The following is a 17,519-nucleotide window of genomic DNA, read 5'->3' on the forward strand; positions in this document are numbered from 1 at the left end:
GTTTCGTTTTGCATTTTATAGATAAGAAAAGAGTCTGTTGGAGTCTATGCTGTATCCCAAGTATTAATAAAAGCTTCTGGCAAATAATGAACCTTCACCAAATAGTTCATTGGTAGATGAATGAATGAGTAAGGCACTCTTATGGGAGTTAAGAATCTTGCCCAAATTTTCACAGCTAGTATCCCAGATAAGTTAGGACATAAGGCAGGGCATCACAGAAAAATTCATATAAGGAGACAAAAAAAGAACCCAGAAATGGGAATAGAAAAGCATAACAAAATTCATCCTTTTTTTATGATTGAGAACACTGTGTTTCACAATTTAAAGGCATGTTTTAAATATACAAAATCTGAACGTAATTTTAAAAACAGACAATAAAACCCCAAACTCAGCTTAAGGCCTAAAACTTTATAAAAGTGCAGATTTTACTAAGGTTCCAGCTTTCTTAAACAAGGCCTACTGCCCTAGCGTTGGCCAGGAAGGGGCTGGTTGGTGGCGTCTCTGCAGGAATGCTGCCCAGTTTGGGGGGAGAAGGGGGAAGATACTTGACTCCAAAATAACTGGCTTGTGGGGATCCATCCTTGTCATTACCCTGTGACCCCCCTGAAAAGAAAAGGTAGTAGAGACTTTCTCAGAAAATGAGAGTAAAAAAGACAACTGATGGTTTTTGGAACCTACTGTGTGTGAGGCATTGTGGCTGCCAGGCATTTTACATGCATAGTCAGTTAGACCTCATGCCAATCTTTATAAGATTCTATTTGACAGTTGAAAACCTTGACAGTCAGAGATTTGTTCAAGGTGATGAAGCAATAATTAAACCCAAATCTGAATCTAAAACCTGTGCATATTTTACTTTCCTATTGTCTCATAACCCCTTCTGGGTCAAGTTGCCTTTCCACAGTGAGTCCCCGAGCCAGAAGCAGAACTCAGTGATTGGAGACCATCTGATGGCCCAGCAAAGTGGCAGGGAGCATTAGAGGGTGGGGGTAGGGGCCTGTCCAGTTACTTACTCTGCCACCCAGTTGAGTTAAACTCTCTGACCATTTTATCCAGAATCTCACATACTCGTGTGTCTTGCACCTGTCTGTCCTGTGTTTTAGAAAAAAATGCCTCACTCTTAACTAATTATCTCTTTTTCCTCTATTCTAGCTATTTACTTTCCATGATAATAAAGGTGTGCCTGATAGTAAAGAAGGGTAGGTAGGGTTTTGATGTTCTGCACACCAATTCACCCACCATCAGCATTAAAGGAGTGTATGGAAAAGAACTATCAACAAATGTGTTGTATGTTGTATATAGGAGTCAATTTCCATCATAATAGACAAACTTAAAGGTCGAGAACTTTTTTGGGGTTGGCATAATAGGTGGCCCTACTAAATTAAGAAACTGATTTTGAGTAAATAAAAGAAAGCCATCCTTATACTATGGATTGAATCTAGTACATTACTATCCACCACAATGTAGGATGAAAAGATTAATGAACTCCAGGATTTTTTTTTGAGGTAGTACCTGCCAGGATCTCACCTGGACCAATTAAGGTGGTCTGGACATCCCTAGAAAACCAGCATGTGAGCCTCTGAGGATAAATGATCCTTCGTCATCCCATCCTAGCTAGGAAGGCACAGATCATCCTCACTGGGGCAAGAATCAGACTCAGAGGAGCCAGAATTGGGGTAGAAGTCCATGGTTGGAGCTCTAGAGTCAAGTAGTCTGAGTTTGAATCCTGGCTCCACCATTTACTCCTATGTAACCTTGGGTAAGTTACCTAACATCCCTATGCCTGAGTTTCTTCAACCTGAAGATGAGGCTGCTACTTATAGTACCTACTGCCCAGGATTGCTTGGAAGATAAAATGAAAGATGTGTGTAAAGCCTGGCATGAGGTGAACATTCCACAAAGGTTCACAGCTATTCTTGTTCCTGTCCCTCCAAGTAACAAATAGCAGGATGAGAAAAGAGGGAGGAGGGGAGGACACTTCTCACAGAGATTTCTCTGACTGGAGTTCTATGATCCTCTTTGGTCGTGGCCTAGAGGAGCCTGCCCCTAGACCATGAAGTAATGGGTTAGTTGGTTAGTAACCCAGTAGGTTGTCCCTGGTCATCAAAGGAGGGTATAAGACTGTAGAAATCTGCTTGAGCAGTTAGAAACCTCAGAGTTCTTGAAAAATCCAGGGTGTCTAGAGTTAGAGACCACGATTTGAGAAACTCCAGATAATACAGTCAAATCCATCAGTATTCTCAGAATCATTTAGGGATGCTTGGAATGACAGATATTGGATTTTCCCATAAGATCTAGCTCTCAGATTTCTAGTCAGGATTCAAGCCTCTAAGAAAGGGGAGTGAGGATTAAACTTCAGTCAATTCAACTCATTGCTACTTCAAGAAACTCTGGGGCAAAGCCTTTATCAAAAGAGCCCTTGAAACTGGGCTTTGGATCTATAAACCGAGGTTCAGTTCTTTTCTGTGTAGCTATAAACAATCTATCACCTCTCCAAGTCTTAGTTTCTTCATCAGAAAAATGGAGATAACCTCGTGTGTGTTCTGAAAGTATTAAAGGAGATATATATACATACACACACACACACATATACATATATATTTAAAGCAACCAGTATTGTTCTTATCATAGAAATCAGTAATTGTTAGTTTCATTTTCTTCAGGCTTTGTACTAAATTTATGATGTGGTTTGAAAATCAGAGTTAATCGTGATTTGCTATGTGTGGTGCAACTATGTGTGCTTCTGAGATGACAAAATTCCCTGAAGGAATGTTCCCTTTTGTGCCTCTGACCCAGGATGGCAGCCCAGAGTTATCAAACCAAAGCCTAAGAGTGAATGATAATGTGGGGTACATCTTGCCCTAAGAGGACCTGTGAAGGGCAAACATTCTGAGCCTGGGGGCTTGAGGTGAGCAGAGATGGTAACCATAGAACTAGCATGTGGTTGCCCTGTTATCTCCCAGATTGACATTGGCATCATCAGAAGACTAGAATGAGTCAGTGACATCCAGCCCACAGCAGGAAACAAGAAGTTTTGGGGAGCCAGATGGTGTGAGCCAGACATGGTGGGAACCCAGAAAGAGAGAGACTCTCAAAAGAGGAAGGTGAGACCCTGAGGGACAAAACGGGGCCTCTCCCGTTCTCACCTCCTCACCTTTGGGGACATCTCTGTCCTCCAGGTTCTGTTTCAGATATCATCTCATTCAGCATGTGCTGTGTAAGGTCTGCCTCATGCCGGGCTGGGTGCTAGGATACAATGAAGAAAAAAATAGGGTCTCTTCTCTAGTGGAGCTTCCATCTAATGGCAGAGATAGACAAACATAGAATGAATACATGTTACATACTATGAAAAACTTGATGAAGAAAAACATAAGGAATTGTGGAAATATGTAACGGGGAGCTGAGCTAGTCTGTGGAGGGGCATGGGAGGAGCAAGTCAGGGAGACCTTTCCTTGAGAAGTGACTTTTCAGCTGGTAAGTAACAGAATGAATTGATTTAATAAAGGAAACCAGAGGCAGCTTCTAAAACTAATTGCTCCTTAATTGAAATTTATAGTTGAGGCAAGTTGCATTCTTCCAAGGTAGAACTTGGAAGGAGTTCTGTTCATAAACTTCTTCTGGTCTCCAGCCATTTGGGAATTCACTTGCTTTGTGCTGTTGTGTGGAATACCCACTCCTAGACTGAAATGCCTGGATTTAGATCATCGGTGTGGCCAGTTCCTGAGTGTGACCCACATGAGATCAAAATATAGCTGAGACCTGATTGGTTGAACTTGACTGTTGTGTTGTCTGCTTGATCACATCAGGATGCCTGTTCACAAGGCTTTCATTGCTGTAAACGCTTCTGCATTTTACATTTTATGTGATGCATACGACTTTTTGTTTTTTCTAAGAAAATACTCAAAAAGTCGGTTTGAAAGAATGAATGGGTCCAAACACATTACCTTGGAAGTGTTTGCTGCAGGTTTGGGCAAGGCCTGTCACCTCACAGGCTGCTGAACACATGAGATCTGGAAGCTTCTTTGGTGACTACAACCCGTGCCCGCAGACTCTGGTTTAAAGGGGCTGGCACTAGGATGGAAACACTGCGAGGTGCTTGTTGAATAATTATCAGCATAGTTCAGTTCATTATATTCAACTTGATTCAATAACTGTTTATTAGGCATCTTACTCTCAGCATGGGGTAAGAGCTTTAGTAACAATAATAATAATCATGATAATAACAATAATAGCAACCGTCATTTATGTTGAGAACTCACTATGTGTCAGGCACTGTGCCAGGCATTTTACATTGATTATCTCATCTGATTCTCATAGCAACCCTAGGATGCTGAATTAATATTTCCATGAAGAAATTGAGGCTTCAATAGATGAAGAAACTCATCTATGGCCACACACTTAGTAAGGATAGGATTTACTTATTAGGCCAGGATTTGGATCCAGGACCTAAGGCTATAATACACCATTTTCTTTTCACACTGGTATGTCATTTTTAAAACAAAGAAATTATTGTGCCCTAGAGAAGTTACATAGACACTTCAGAGCTCTGTATGTTTTCCCTGAAAATAGTATCTCGAACTTGTTGAGCGATTCCTATGTGACCAGTATATTACCTTAAGTTCTTCCAACTCCGAGGTGCTCAACCTCATCTGATTAGAATAACCTGGGAATTAAAAAAAAAAATCAATGCCAGGCTCCATCCCTAGACCAATTGAATCAGGATCTTGGGACATAAGACCTAGGAGTAGGATTTATTTTAAGTTCCCCAGGTGATCCTGATACACAGAATAAAACTCCTGCCCCAGTTCTTATAATACCTTCAGAAGATACATAGTAATAGCTTCATTTTATGGATAAGAAAACAGGCTCAAGGAGGTGAACTGTCTTGCCCAAAGGTAAAGAAAAGATGTGTCAAAGTCAGGACTTAACCACTGGTCTGATTCCAAAGCCCATATTCCTTTGACCCTCTAGGTTGTCACCCATATGACAAGTTGGCATTCCCTCTAACTCCAGGCAGTGTTCACCGGCCTTTGTGGTTGTACTCAACATGCAGCTCCTCTTCTTCCTTCCTTCCCCCTCTCGTCTGTCCCTCTCTTCCCCTGCTCAGAACCACACACTAGACTCAACCAGACTTCACCATCAAAAGTTCACAAGGATATACTGGGTCGATGTTGCTGCTTTGGGGTGGTAGTACCCAGCTCAGGGTGGTGCCCACCCTAAGCCTCCCAGTAGCTCCGGATCCTCGTGGCCATGAAACAACATTACTTCCTTGAGTCAGCTTGAGAAGACAATGGCCCTGAGCTCATAGCACAGCAAGTTACTTTTCTGGGTAGAATAAAAAAAATAAAAAATTTAAAGAGCAAAGACTTGAAAAGTCACATTAAATATCACAGAGAAAAAAGGCAAAATCATGAAAAAATGTGGTCAATCATTAGCAGAGAGGTTGAAAAGACACGCTCCAATTGCTTTAAAAACTCACAGAACCTAGGTCTCCTTAAAATAGTTTTTAAAGTACATTGAGAATTCCATGCAGTAATATGAAACATAAGTCCCCCTGTTGCCACAGAACATGCTTCGGCTGGCTAAACTGAAGGGGCTTGACATTAACCCAAGGCTCTGCAGAACTCCACAGGAAAGCTCAGAGGAGACACAGTTGCAAAGCTGCCCCAGATGTGTACATTTTCTGCTCCATTAAAATGACTTGGATGAGAGGCAAAGTACATTTGGCCTGTAGAAAGGGAGTTAGGGGAGGGGCAGGGGGAGGACAGTCAGCCTCATCACAGGCCTCCCACTCCCCAGTCATGCTTCTGCCTAGCCCTTCCTCGACACTGCTTCTAGTCTAAAATGTCTAAAACGCAAACATGACCACAAGCCTTCCAGGATTCCCCAGAGCCCCAGGTTCTCCCTAGCCATAGGTCTCAATTTTCTTAACTCTATCATGGGCCTAATAATACCCACTTCAAGGGTTCGGTGTGAAACTGAGATCATGTATACTTGGTGCCTGGCATGTTTGGTTTATAAGTAAGCTTTGGAGGAAAAGTAGGTATTACATTTTATCATCATTGAAACCAGGTCATATGAGAAGAGACAGGTGAAGAAAGTGACGATGTCTGGGCAGAAGACAAACAAGATCCTAACAAGTTAGGATTCCAAGTTTTTCCATATCTGATGGGCTGGTATGAGACTCTTGGTGGTGAACCTAGGATGGCAGCTACAAGGTGGTACGTTCTGCCTCAAAAAGCCTTTCTAACAGTTACTAATGTCCAAAATTTAAGGGGTGGTAGTAAACATTAAAACTGTATGAGAAGTGTATGGATGACCATTTGGCAGGGATATTGAAGAGGGGATTCCACTGTGATTTGGTTGAACTTAACATTTTTAACTACCTCTTTAAATCTGAAATCTGTACTTTTGAACTGTCTTTATTTGCCAGTCAATGAATCATCAACATCTTGAGTTTCTGGTATGTGTAAAGCCTGGGGCTACAGTCCCTGGATCAGAGAGGTACTCTGACTCAGTTTTAACCAGGACAGAGGAGGTACACTTAGTAGTTCTCTAGAAGCTGTGTTAAAAGACTAACTATGTGAGATATACAGGAAGCAGGATGTCTTTCTGTTGCCCTTAGGATGCTGAAGGATGTCTCTTTGAGCTTCCCGTGCCAGCTTTTCCTTCTTTACAATCTGTTCTGTGCACCTACATGCAAATTGTACTGAGTCCATGTTTACCCTGTTGGCATCCATGTCATTATTTGTTCTTTTCTTCTTTCTGGGTTCTTGAGAAATGGAACTGTCCCCTATCAGAACTGTTTACACTGACTTGGGTGAGGAATGTGTCTGAACCTGACGGTGTAATGATATTTAATACGTTCCTGGATGTGTCTATCTCACAAGGAGTGAAATCAGTGTTCTGGACTTTGGTCACTGGGAATGGAAAGACAGAGTTAGGATTCAGCTCTCCACTTTGAAAAGAAGGGACAGGTGTTCAGAAAAACTTTGCAAGAGGTTTGTTCATGCTGTATCTTTCTTTCATGTGTTTGTTTTATAAGCATTTTCTCCCCAGCTCTGTGCTAGGATCCTGAGATGCTGAGGTTACATAGCCTTTTTGTCCCCCCTCAAAGAGCTTATTCTAATGAGAGAAGATAAAAGGTTTTGGGACAAAATAGTAGAAAAGAGTTTGCATGTGCTTGAGGAGAGAGGCTGGTTGGGGAAGCTTCACAGAGGAGGTGACATCTGAGCTGGCCTTCAGGGGAAGTTGAGGACACTGTGCACTCCAGGAGGAAGAACTTCCCAGGATGAGGGCAGAACAAGCACAAAGCCTTGAGACCTGATAAAACATGCTGTTTTAGGAAATGTGAACTGGTTTAATGTGTCTAGAGTGTACTGTGACCAGGAAGGTGATAAGAGATGAGACTGGTAATATATTTTGGGGTCACTCTCATCTAGATGGGCTAGGAGCTTGGCTATGGTGCTACTTGAAATTATTTTGCAAACATAGTTTGGAGCTTCATGATATTTCATTAAATATGGCCAACTCTGCATGATCCATCTTGCAAATTATCAGAAGTCTTGCTACACATTACTTCCCCTTGACCACCACAGGAATGTGTTCTTAAAATAAAAACCCATAGAAGATCAGTCCAAAGAAATCATAATCAGGAAGGTAAATCTGCTGGAACAACTCAGAGTGGCTCTTCTTTTTTCCACAAGTATATGGGTCTATTAAGGTCCAACATCTGCATCAGGACAACATGTTCTCATGTCTGGCTGTCACCGCATATATACCAGAGGCTTGGTTTAAGGGAACTTGATCTGACCTATACGTTTGGGTCTGGGAGCTGTGTGTTGATGGGGTTCACTCCCCCAATCACAGTGAAGTAATTTGGAGGTTTTAGCTTATCTACTTCATCATTAGTGTAGCTGATCTGAAATGTGAGCACAGTGCTTTTAAAAAAAATACTGTTTAATGCTTTCTGGTTATAAAGTAATACCTGTTTATTGTAGAAAATATGTAAATGTAAACACACAAAGGGAAAAAAATCACCCACCACTACTAAGCAACAATATTTATTGTTTTTTTCCCTTATAGGTTGAGTTCATTAAAATGAATTAAATATATATAATGTTTAATTCAGTCTGACACCACCATTCAGCATTCCTCTATGAGAATACTTTTCTCACTATAACATAATTACTTACTTATACTTTTTTAATACTTTCAAACAAGATTGTAAGAGTTTCCAGGACAAAGAAGATATGTTATTCTTACAGTAACCTACTTTTGGCACAGGGATCCAACACTGAGACTCAATTTCTGGTACAATAACACTGCAAGGGATCCAGGTGTTTACCCTGTCTGCTCATCTCTCTACCACCAGTCCTTAGCTCAGAATCTAGCATGTAGCACATACCCAATAAGTATTGGTTACTTGAATAAAAGTATGGATGGCTGGAGGAATGTGAATTTTTATTTACTGTTGTTTTTCACCCAGAATTCATTGAGCCTTTATCAAGTGCCAGGTCTGTGCTAGGCAATGGGAATATAAGCAGTCATATTTGATACAGAGCCCACCTCCTCAGAGGCATCAGTGTGAGGATGCTGACCCCTCTAATGTGAAACAGGGTTCCTATGTCGCAGAGCCCAGTCAGCCCTTTTTCTAAGGCTGGTGTTCATGCTTGCCTGGAGGAACACAAGCCCCTCCAGATTATCCTCTGCCTGTGATACCAGGGACAGAGCAAAGACTGCTATTCCAGGGAATCCCATTCCTAAACTCTTCTAGGTGCTCCAGAAATGCCCAGGTAGCCCTGGGTTTGCCTTCCTCAGAGCACCCCTCCACTCCCTGCTCATTCCAACAAGTCCCAGTTCAGAGACAGGCAGGCTGTGGAGGGGGGCTTCACTGGAGGAAGACTACAGGGGGAGAGGGGCACCACGGCTCCCTCTGGCTGAGAGGGGCCCTTAACAAACTTTTCACCACCCCAGTCAGCTGGTCCAACTGGAAATCCCAGATAAGCCCCAGTTTCTGGCCAGAACTAGTTTGGCAGCTATGGGGTAACATTTCTGGCTGGCTGACCCTCCCCACAGGGGAGCTGGCAGTTTGAGGAGGGAAGTGAACTAAAGGAGCTGAGAAGAGTGGTTAAAATTATTTGAAACACTCCAAAATTCTCCTCGCTTGCAAGTGCAAGTTTTCACTTAGAGATCCAAACAAAATTGCTCCCCACCCTGCATTCATCTCTCACACTCTCCTCTCCTTTGCAATGCAGTTTTGTTGGCAATGCAATTTGTTTTGCAGCGCGATTGTTGAAGCGACAAATCCTCCACGCAGAGCGACTTTTATTAGTCAATGCATTTTTTTCCCCCTGCAATGCTATTGTTATTATCTTTATTGCAATTCAATCTTTCTGCCCTTTCCCCTCCCTCGGCGAATCGCACTCCGGCTGTGATTGCTCGGGTCTGACTCCGTGAGTGGCGGTGCGCTTCCAAACCCCCTCCTCCGCCCCCCGCCCCCCGCTCCCCTCCCTCCCCGTTCCGCGCCCAGGCGAGAGCAGCCGATTGGCAGAGCGGTGCTTTCAGGAACAATAACAGCGGGGGGAGCCTGGGTCCTGGGGAGCCGCCCCCGCCCCTCGGCCGGGCCGCGCGACTCGCGCCCCCCGCCGGGTCCCCACCTCCGCGCCCGCCCCGCGGGCTGACCGGCCGACCGGGGCCCGCCCCCGGCGCCCACCATGTACGCCTTTGTGCGGTTCCTGGAGGACAACGTCTGCTACGCGCTGCCCGTGTCGTGCGTGCGCGACTTCAGCCCCCGCTCGCGGCTGGATTTTGACAACCAGAAGGTGTACGCCGTGTACCGGGGCCCGGAGGAGCTGGGCGCCGGGCCCGAGAGCCCCCCGCGCGCCCCCCGCGACTGGGGCGCGCTGTTGCTCCACAAGGCCCAGATCCTGGCGCTGGCAGGTGAGCTTGCGGGCCGGGAGGGACCCTGGGACCGGGCGGGGGCCGGGAACCGGGGAGGGGGCCGGGGGAAGCCACTGCTTGCTCCGGACCCCCTCCTCCCGTCCCGTCGGCTTTTCTTTGGGGGACAGGGTGACTCTGGAAGGCCAGACCAGTTAAAAATACGGGATGGTCCCCTTTGTCTTCCCCGCCTCCCCGACAACTCCCGCGCTGTCAGTCTGTCTCCATCGCTCTGTGTCTGCCCCAGTCCTGTTTCTATTCTTCTGACTCCTTCACTTTCCCTTTCTCTCCTCGCCTGTTAGTACCTTCATTTTTCGTCTCTCACCTTCTCTTTGCCTCTCTCTCAGTTCCTTTCCTCTTTGCTCCTTCTGTCTCCTTAAGTTTCTCAAGCTGTCTGATTCTCTCTTTGAGGCCCTTGGTACCTCCTGGGAGTGAGGAGGCAAGGCTGATATTGTCAGACTCTTCCAGGTGGGAGTCCCTCTTCACAGAGGGGAGCTATGACATCCTTGTCCCCGCTGGGCCATCATTGGACAGCATGAAGTGGCCTTGATCCCTGGGCACTGGGTGCCACTCTCTCCTGCCCCTCCCTGGCTAGGTGGCAGAGATAAAGAGGTAGTGGCACTCAGCATCCCGTAGCCTCCACACCCCTTTTGAATCTCCCAGAAGGCTCCCTGAGTGAGAGCTGATTGCCTGGGATGAGTTTCTAGGTCAGGATAAGACCCGACCTCCCATTCCTGCTCTCTTGGACCCTGAGAAATAGACAAGGCAGGTGGTTTCATCCCCATTTGACAAATGAAGATATTGAGGTTCAGTTGGTGATAGGACATAAAGTAGCCCTCCAGCCTCCTTCACCAAGTCCTTTCTGCCTTACTGAGGCACCTTTTACTTTGTAAGGAGAAGTCAGTGGGCCCTCTTTCCTAGCTAGTGCTAGGAGGCTAGGGTACAGACATGAGAGGAAAAAGAAAGTATCACTTCTGTTTCGGGGAGCAGCCTTTTAGCTAATGCTGGTAAGGAGGGTGTACCTTTGAGTGGACAGAGACAGTAAGTTACCCTGCCTTCCATTTGGAAGGAAAGAACTGGGGTTAGGAGCTGAATGAAGATATTGCTAGTATTTTGTAGTTTTGAGACGTTTCCTATTTTTTTTCAACTTCCTTTGCTTTCTCACTTTTAGCTTAAAAGATGAATCTAGCATGTGTCATGTATTTAAATTTAGCAAATAGGGAAACTGTGACTCGAAACAGAGAAGTGACTTTTCTAGGGTCCTATGGCTAGTTCCTTTCCACCACCTCCTGTTGCCTCTGGAAAGTAGGCTTGCCAGAGTTGAGGAGTGGAAGAGCTGGAAACTGATGAGCATCTGGGGCCCCTCTGGACAGACTGTATCCTTACCACCTCCCTGACAAGCCTTCGGGTAGAGGGATATAGACCCACTTACAGCACCTGGGCATGCCTGGGGCCAGAAAACAAACCAACCAACCAACCAGAATGAGGAAAAGTATGTAGAAAAGAGAAACCTTTGTAGCTGATTGGGTTTTATGTTGTTTGTTTCCTTGCTTTTAATTAGCTGAGGCAGGGATTAGAAGATTTCCCCTCAAGAGTACAGTGTAAGCTTGAGGAAGTTGTCACTAGGCTTTAAGCTTAATTTCCCTTTGCTAGAAGTAAAGAAAGCATGCTTTTTGATGATTCTGTTTTACTCCTAGATCTAGAAGGGCCCTAGGAGTAGGGAAGTGATGTGTGTCCGGAGTCAGTGGTATGTATGTGTTTTTGTGTGTAGTGGCTGTTTTCCTTTTTTTAGAGATTGTTTATCCATCCATTTATTCGTTCAATAAACACAAACACTGTGCTTGGCTCTTCAAGCACTGCAGAGAGGCTGCTGGGCAGATGGCACCCCCACAGACTCTGATTTTGAAAATTGAGGAAAGTTTTCTTAAGTAAGACACATGTAGTTATTGGTTTGAGGTCTCTGAATCTTGAATCTATAGGCTATTCATCCCCCAAGTTGGAATGTTGATAAATCTCTGTGGTTATTAAAAACAAACAATAAAAAAAAAAACCTAGGCAACATCTGGAAATTGGCAGAGTAGATCCAGAGAAGAAGCGTGGCTCCAATTTGAGCAAAGTGAGTTGAAAAGCACTTTCCCCCACCTCTCTTTAGTTATTTTCTTGGGAGGAGAAAGGGGGAAATAAAGAAACAACTGGAGCTTGGCTAGACCACATTTAGAATTCCAATCAGCTAGTTAATTTTTAAAATGGAGCCGCTGTCCTGGCTGCAGACCTGATTGGAAGGGCCAGGGTGGGTTTGGGAATTCATTTATTTTGGAAGAACTCTCTCCTGTGTGTCTTGAAATAGGATGCCATCGCTCTGAGACTTGCTTGCAGTGACTTCATCTCAAAGAGCTCATCTTCTGGCATCTCCTAGGTGTAAATACCACTGCTGTGGCACCAAATGTGAGGAGGTGAGCCCTTAAGCAAGAGGCAGAGATGGCTGTGTTTTTGTGAATTAGCCATGAGTAATTAATCCCTCTCTGGCATCAAAAGCAGGGTTTCAGAGGCAGTTTCAGGGCCACTTTATGGCTTTTGGTGAGAAGTGTGATACTTTACTCTGCCCAGGCCAACCCAGAGCTGTCTACGAGTGTACCTCTTCTTGTATCCAGGGATGTCGAAGCTAACTGCTGTGCGACTTTGCATTTTCCAGCCTATAGTCGTCTGCACCATGCTTTCTGTGTGTGTCAGACACCAGTGTGTAGCCTTGATTTCAGTTCAAGGAAAACAAAGAAATACATCTTTACTGACAGTCGTGCTCTGAGCTTATGCATTATCTCTGTTAGTCCTCCATGGGACCCTGTTGGTAGAGATCACGATTGTTACTATTTCCATTGTGCAGATGAAGACACTGAGGCTCAGAGACTCCTCTGCAGCTTCCCAGCTAACAAATGGCAAAACCAGACTTGGAACCCAGGTCCTCCAGTGCCAGGCCCCCACTTGGCAGTCTCCTTTGTAGAGTAGCTGATGTTCCTCTCAGCCACCAGCATGCTGGGGAGGAGTGAGAGGAAATAGAAGAACTGTCCATGCAGCTTACAGTTCCAGGCATGTTTCCAAGCCCAAGAACAGTTTTCGGTGCTGAATTTTCAAGCTTTGTCTCTTCCTCTTCCTCTCTTACCAGCCTCCCTCCTTGCTCAGTTGTCATTTTCTCAAGGAACTCTCAAAGGAGCTACCATCCTCCATGAAGGGTCCACGTAACTCAAGACTTGGCTCACCTTGGACTTGGTCTCTTCTAAGTCACTCTTTTATTTGCCAAACAGCTTGTAAAAGTGAGAGCAGTCCATTTGGAGAGCTTACCATCATCTAACTGCAATCTCGCCTGCTACTTGGGCTCATGGTATTGAATTTTTTATTTTTATTTTTATTTTTATTTTTTATTTATTTATTTTTTTTTACAGGGCCAGAACTATTTTCTGTAAGCCCAGAGTCTTAAGATTCTATGCCATCCCATCCCAGCACTTCTGCTGTGTTATTATTAGTTGGGTGTGCTAAATTATTTCCTTGTCAAATGTCCCCTTCCTCCTTCCTATACACCAGACCCAGTGCTGTAATAAACAAATGTTCCAGCGCACCTACGCCGTCTGAGGTACTGGGATTGAAAGGACGGCATAATCCAGGCGAGACAAGAGTTCACTTTTCAGGCCCTGTTATATAGGGTTTCTGTTGCAGGTGTGATAAGGAAGAAATGGGTACTATCCTCAGAGCATGTGTAGTCTTAGGGCCCAGTGCAAGTGCTAAGTAGAGATAGAAACCAGGCACGGGGGGGGGCACAGAGAAAGGACCCATTCTAGGTGGGCTTTATCTTTTAAATCTTTCCTTTCCAGCTCCACCACCGCTGCCTGCACCCAGGCTAGCACCAGCTTTTACTCATCTAAGCCAACACAGCCATCTTCTAACTGATCACCCTACCTCCAAACTATTTTCCAAATTGCTGTCAGAATAATCTTCTAAAACACAGTCTTATAGTCAATTCACTGCTCTCCTTAACCTTCTATAGCTCCCTGTTTCGCACTAAATAAAACTTCAGCTTCTCAGCCTGAGCATTCAAGCAGCCCCAGCCCTACTTTACTTCTTCTGCTTCCCCGAGAACTGCAGTATTTCATGCTGTCTTGAGAACATACCCTTAGGCACTCCGTTGAGCTAACCAGGGTGGATTAATCATTGTCTGACATGGGGCCTCTGTCCACAGGGCTCACCTTCCAGTGGGGAAGGCAGACACGTGACATGCTTGTGGTCCAGCGGGCTGTAGTATAGAGGAGTGGACAAATATATTGGCACCTGTTCCACCCTCTGTCCCCAGAAGAGGCTCTCCCTCCTCAGCACTCTCCTTTTAATTTTGCTTGTTCCTTGCTTATGGATCTTAGTATTTTGTGTCTTGTTTTGGTTAGTCGTGAATGTGCCTGTTTTCCTGCCAGACAGTGAACTCCTCAGGACAAGGGGCCTGCCTTCCTTGTCTGGGCATCACAGTGCCCAGCACGTAGTCCACTCCAGTCAGCCCAAGCTGAGCTCAGCAGCTTTGGGAAGATAGGTGCATTTTTTTATGCTTGAGGAGAAGAAGTAGGAAGAACAGGAACCTCTGTAGCAACAACTTATTTTTCAGAACAGAAACCTGCAGTGAGACTTGGAGGTTTCATTCAACTTTGTTCATCTGGAAAAAGTCAACATTTTTTATCACTCCCTTGACTAGAAGAAACCCCACACTTGGGGGAAATAGCTTCCAAAGCCAATTTCTTCTTGCTTTGGTAATTTTAGCTCATTCAGGGCTCAGGTCCCAGCTTGGCATTGTTGGTCCAAATAGATCACTTGCTCCAGAAATGCTTTGGAACTCCTACAAAGTTAGCAGCGAAGCAGGGGACTAGCCGATTTCATATGCAAAGATTGTTGCATGTAATCAGTGGGAGACTGCCAACAAAAGGATTTTTTTTTTTAAAAAAGCAAGTGAAAACTTTTAATTTAGGTTTTGACATGTTCTGCTGATATACGTTGGAGCAAAGATTGGAACTTGCCTGCTGTCATCTGTTGCAGATTCTACTGAAATGTTAACCATTAAAGATTCCATCTGATGTGCTTTGTCTTGTTTAAGAACCACGTATTTGTTACAACTAAATAGTATGTGCTGCAGAGTACTTCAGAGTTCTGGTTCACAGGATGAAAGAAAAACTGGCCCCAGGCAAGCTGAGGTCTTGTTCTTCTGTGTGGTGTTTTGTTATTCAAGAGCACACTAGTTTTTATTTTTAAAAACACACCAGAAAAGTGGAATTCAAATTTAGATCTTTGACTCCAAGATTTATTCGCTTTCTACTGTGCCTGCCTGCTTTGTCTTTTAAGCTCCTTAGAGAGAGATGTGTGTTGTCTTCATTTGAAAATGCTTACCGGGAAAGTATACATACCGTGAAGAGCTTTTCTCTGGTTCAAGTTCCCCAGGTATTGAGTTATACTATGTGGTTAGTCTTATACTGGAGGGAAATGCAGGAGGAGAAATAGGCATTGTTTCTTTCCTTCAAGGACTAACTTACAAAATATTTATTAAGTACTCACCAGGTTCCAGGTTCCAGGTTCATTGCTAGGCATTACCATATACGTACTCTGTCTATATCCTTGTGAAACAGGGCTTCTTATTTTACCCAGGAGAAGAAAGCTATTTGAACATTTGTTTATTGGGTGCTGTAGGTGCCAGGCAGTGGGCTGAGGTCTTTCCATATACACAAGAAGTGGAGAAGTGTGAGTCAGTTCAGTCAAAAAGTATGATAACCTCAACTAAGGTGGCAGTGATCATCATGGATCTGAGATGGATTAAGGAAGGAGAATCCTTGGGACTTGGGAGCTGTCTGGTTGTGGTGATGTGTGTGATGAAGATGTGGTGATCTGAGTTCTCCTCCCTGCATGGGGAGCACTAGAAGAGTAGTTGTTTGAAAGAGGAGGTGACAAGTTTAGTTTGAGACAAGATGAATATTAAGGGCCCATGGGCCATCTGGGCAGATACTCCAGGAGAACAGTTAGGCATGTGGTCCATGGTTCAGGAGAGCACTCTGAAATTGGACTGAAGATCCCAATGTGGAAGCATTAGCCGTGGGAGTGGTGGGGTCACAGTGGGAGAGGGTGCAGAGTCAGAGAATCATGCAGAACTCTTCAGAACACCAGCTTTTAAGGGCACAGCTGAAGAAGAGCCCACAACGGTGACTGGGAAGAAGCAGCCAGAGATGGACTGAGAATCAGGTGATAACCAGGAGAGCTGGGTGTCCTGGAAATCAGATGAGGAGAGAGGTCTTTGTATCCCAGATCTAAGCTTGTTTTTGTTTAACTACACAGTGGCTACTTTTCCCTCTGAACTCATTGGTGAGACGTGGGCTAGGACAGCTAACTGTATAAGCAGGAGAAGAAAGAGATGTGCGTGGGATGATATTTTGGTGGTTTTTGAATGTCAGAATTTTGCCCTAGTGGGAGAAGGATCAGATCTGTGTTTTGGGGTCCAGAAAGCAAAATTAGGTCCAGAGAATGGAATTCATAGTGGTTGGTGGGAGCGATATAATAATAGTAGAGAGAGTAGATGAACAATGGAAAGGACTTCCAGCATGGTGATGAGCTTCCTGTCATGGGAGGTGGTGGGCAGGTCAAGGCTATTCTGGAATGGAACCCTGCCCTAAGGGAGAATTTGGTTAGATGACCTCTAGGTCACTTCCTTAAGTATCAAGGAGAAAGTGTTAGAAAGCTGAAAGAAGATAAGCTTTGAGGTCAGAAGTCTGGGTTCAGATTGTGACTCTGCTACTTATAAGCTGTCTGACCTTAAAGAAATTACTTCACTTCTCTGAGTTTCAGGTGCTCATCTGCAGCATAGAGATAGTAATCAGCTACTTGCCCACTGTGTTATTTAGCAAAGTCATATGGAAAAATGTCTGGCACATGGAACGTACTCATTAAATGTAGGCAGCTGATAAGGACTACGGTAGCTAAGCATTGTTGAGAGAACAGCTTGCTTAGTGGTGGGTACCGCCATCTGTAGGAAGGAGTGATTTAGAGAACCAAGCACATGTAAGGAGCAGACAGGTTTAAAATTTAACTTGTGTGTGTTCTAAGTCCTCCTGGGGCTTAACTTTAGCATGAAAGGCTTCCCATCTCTCCTCATGTTTTATGCACTGTGACCTTATGGTGGGGCTACTTGTCACCCTGGTGAAGCACAGGAGGGTAGCTAGACAAAGCTTTATACTTAGATTGAGGTTCCTAGTTTGGTCTGTGCCCCAGCCCTGTGCCAAGGCCAGTCAGGCTGTGGGAGTGAGAGCAGGGAGACCCGCTGGAACCTGGTTGGCGTTTCTTCTCCAAAGGATGATCTCAGCAGGACATTTCTTCAAAGGAGCCCACCTGGAGGGATCAGAGCATCTACTCTGACCCTGTGCTCACTGCTCAGAAGAGAAAGAGTCCTAGAATTCCCTGTGCCTGGCCCATGGTCACACACCTGGAAGGACCTCGGGAGGTTTTCTAATCTAGTCCCCAGGTTTTACAGAAAAGAAAACTGAAAGGAAGTGACTGATCACCCAGAGAGTGAGTTA

At 44.7% G+C, this 17,519-nt stretch overlaps 1 protein-coding gene across 13 annotated transcripts in view; it reads left to right on the forward strand.

Moving 5' to 3' along the window:
* Window positions 1-17,519, forward strand: part of BEND5 (BEN domain containing 5) — a 925,317-nt gene that overhangs the window by 869,039 nt on the left and 38,759 nt on the right. Inside the window, exon 1 of one of the 13 annotated variants that reach the window (XM_031684242.2) lies at window positions 9,535-9,939. The exons of the other annotated variants lie outside the window; for them this stretch is intronic. Within the exon in view, the coding sequence (XP_031540102.1) occupies window positions 9,714-9,939 (226 nt within the window). The 5' untranslated portion in view covers window positions 9,535-9,713. Of the gene's footprint in view, window positions 1-9,534; window positions 9,940-17,519 lie in introns of those variants that run through there. 13 annotated transcript variants of the gene reach the window in all.

This window comes from Vicugna pacos, chromosome 13 (assembly GCF_048564905.1).
Source record: "Vicugna pacos chromosome 13, VicPac4, whole genome shotgun sequence".
In the NCBI taxonomy this organism is placed as follows: Eukaryota; Metazoa; Chordata; class Mammalia; order Artiodactyla; family Camelidae; genus Vicugna; species Vicugna pacos.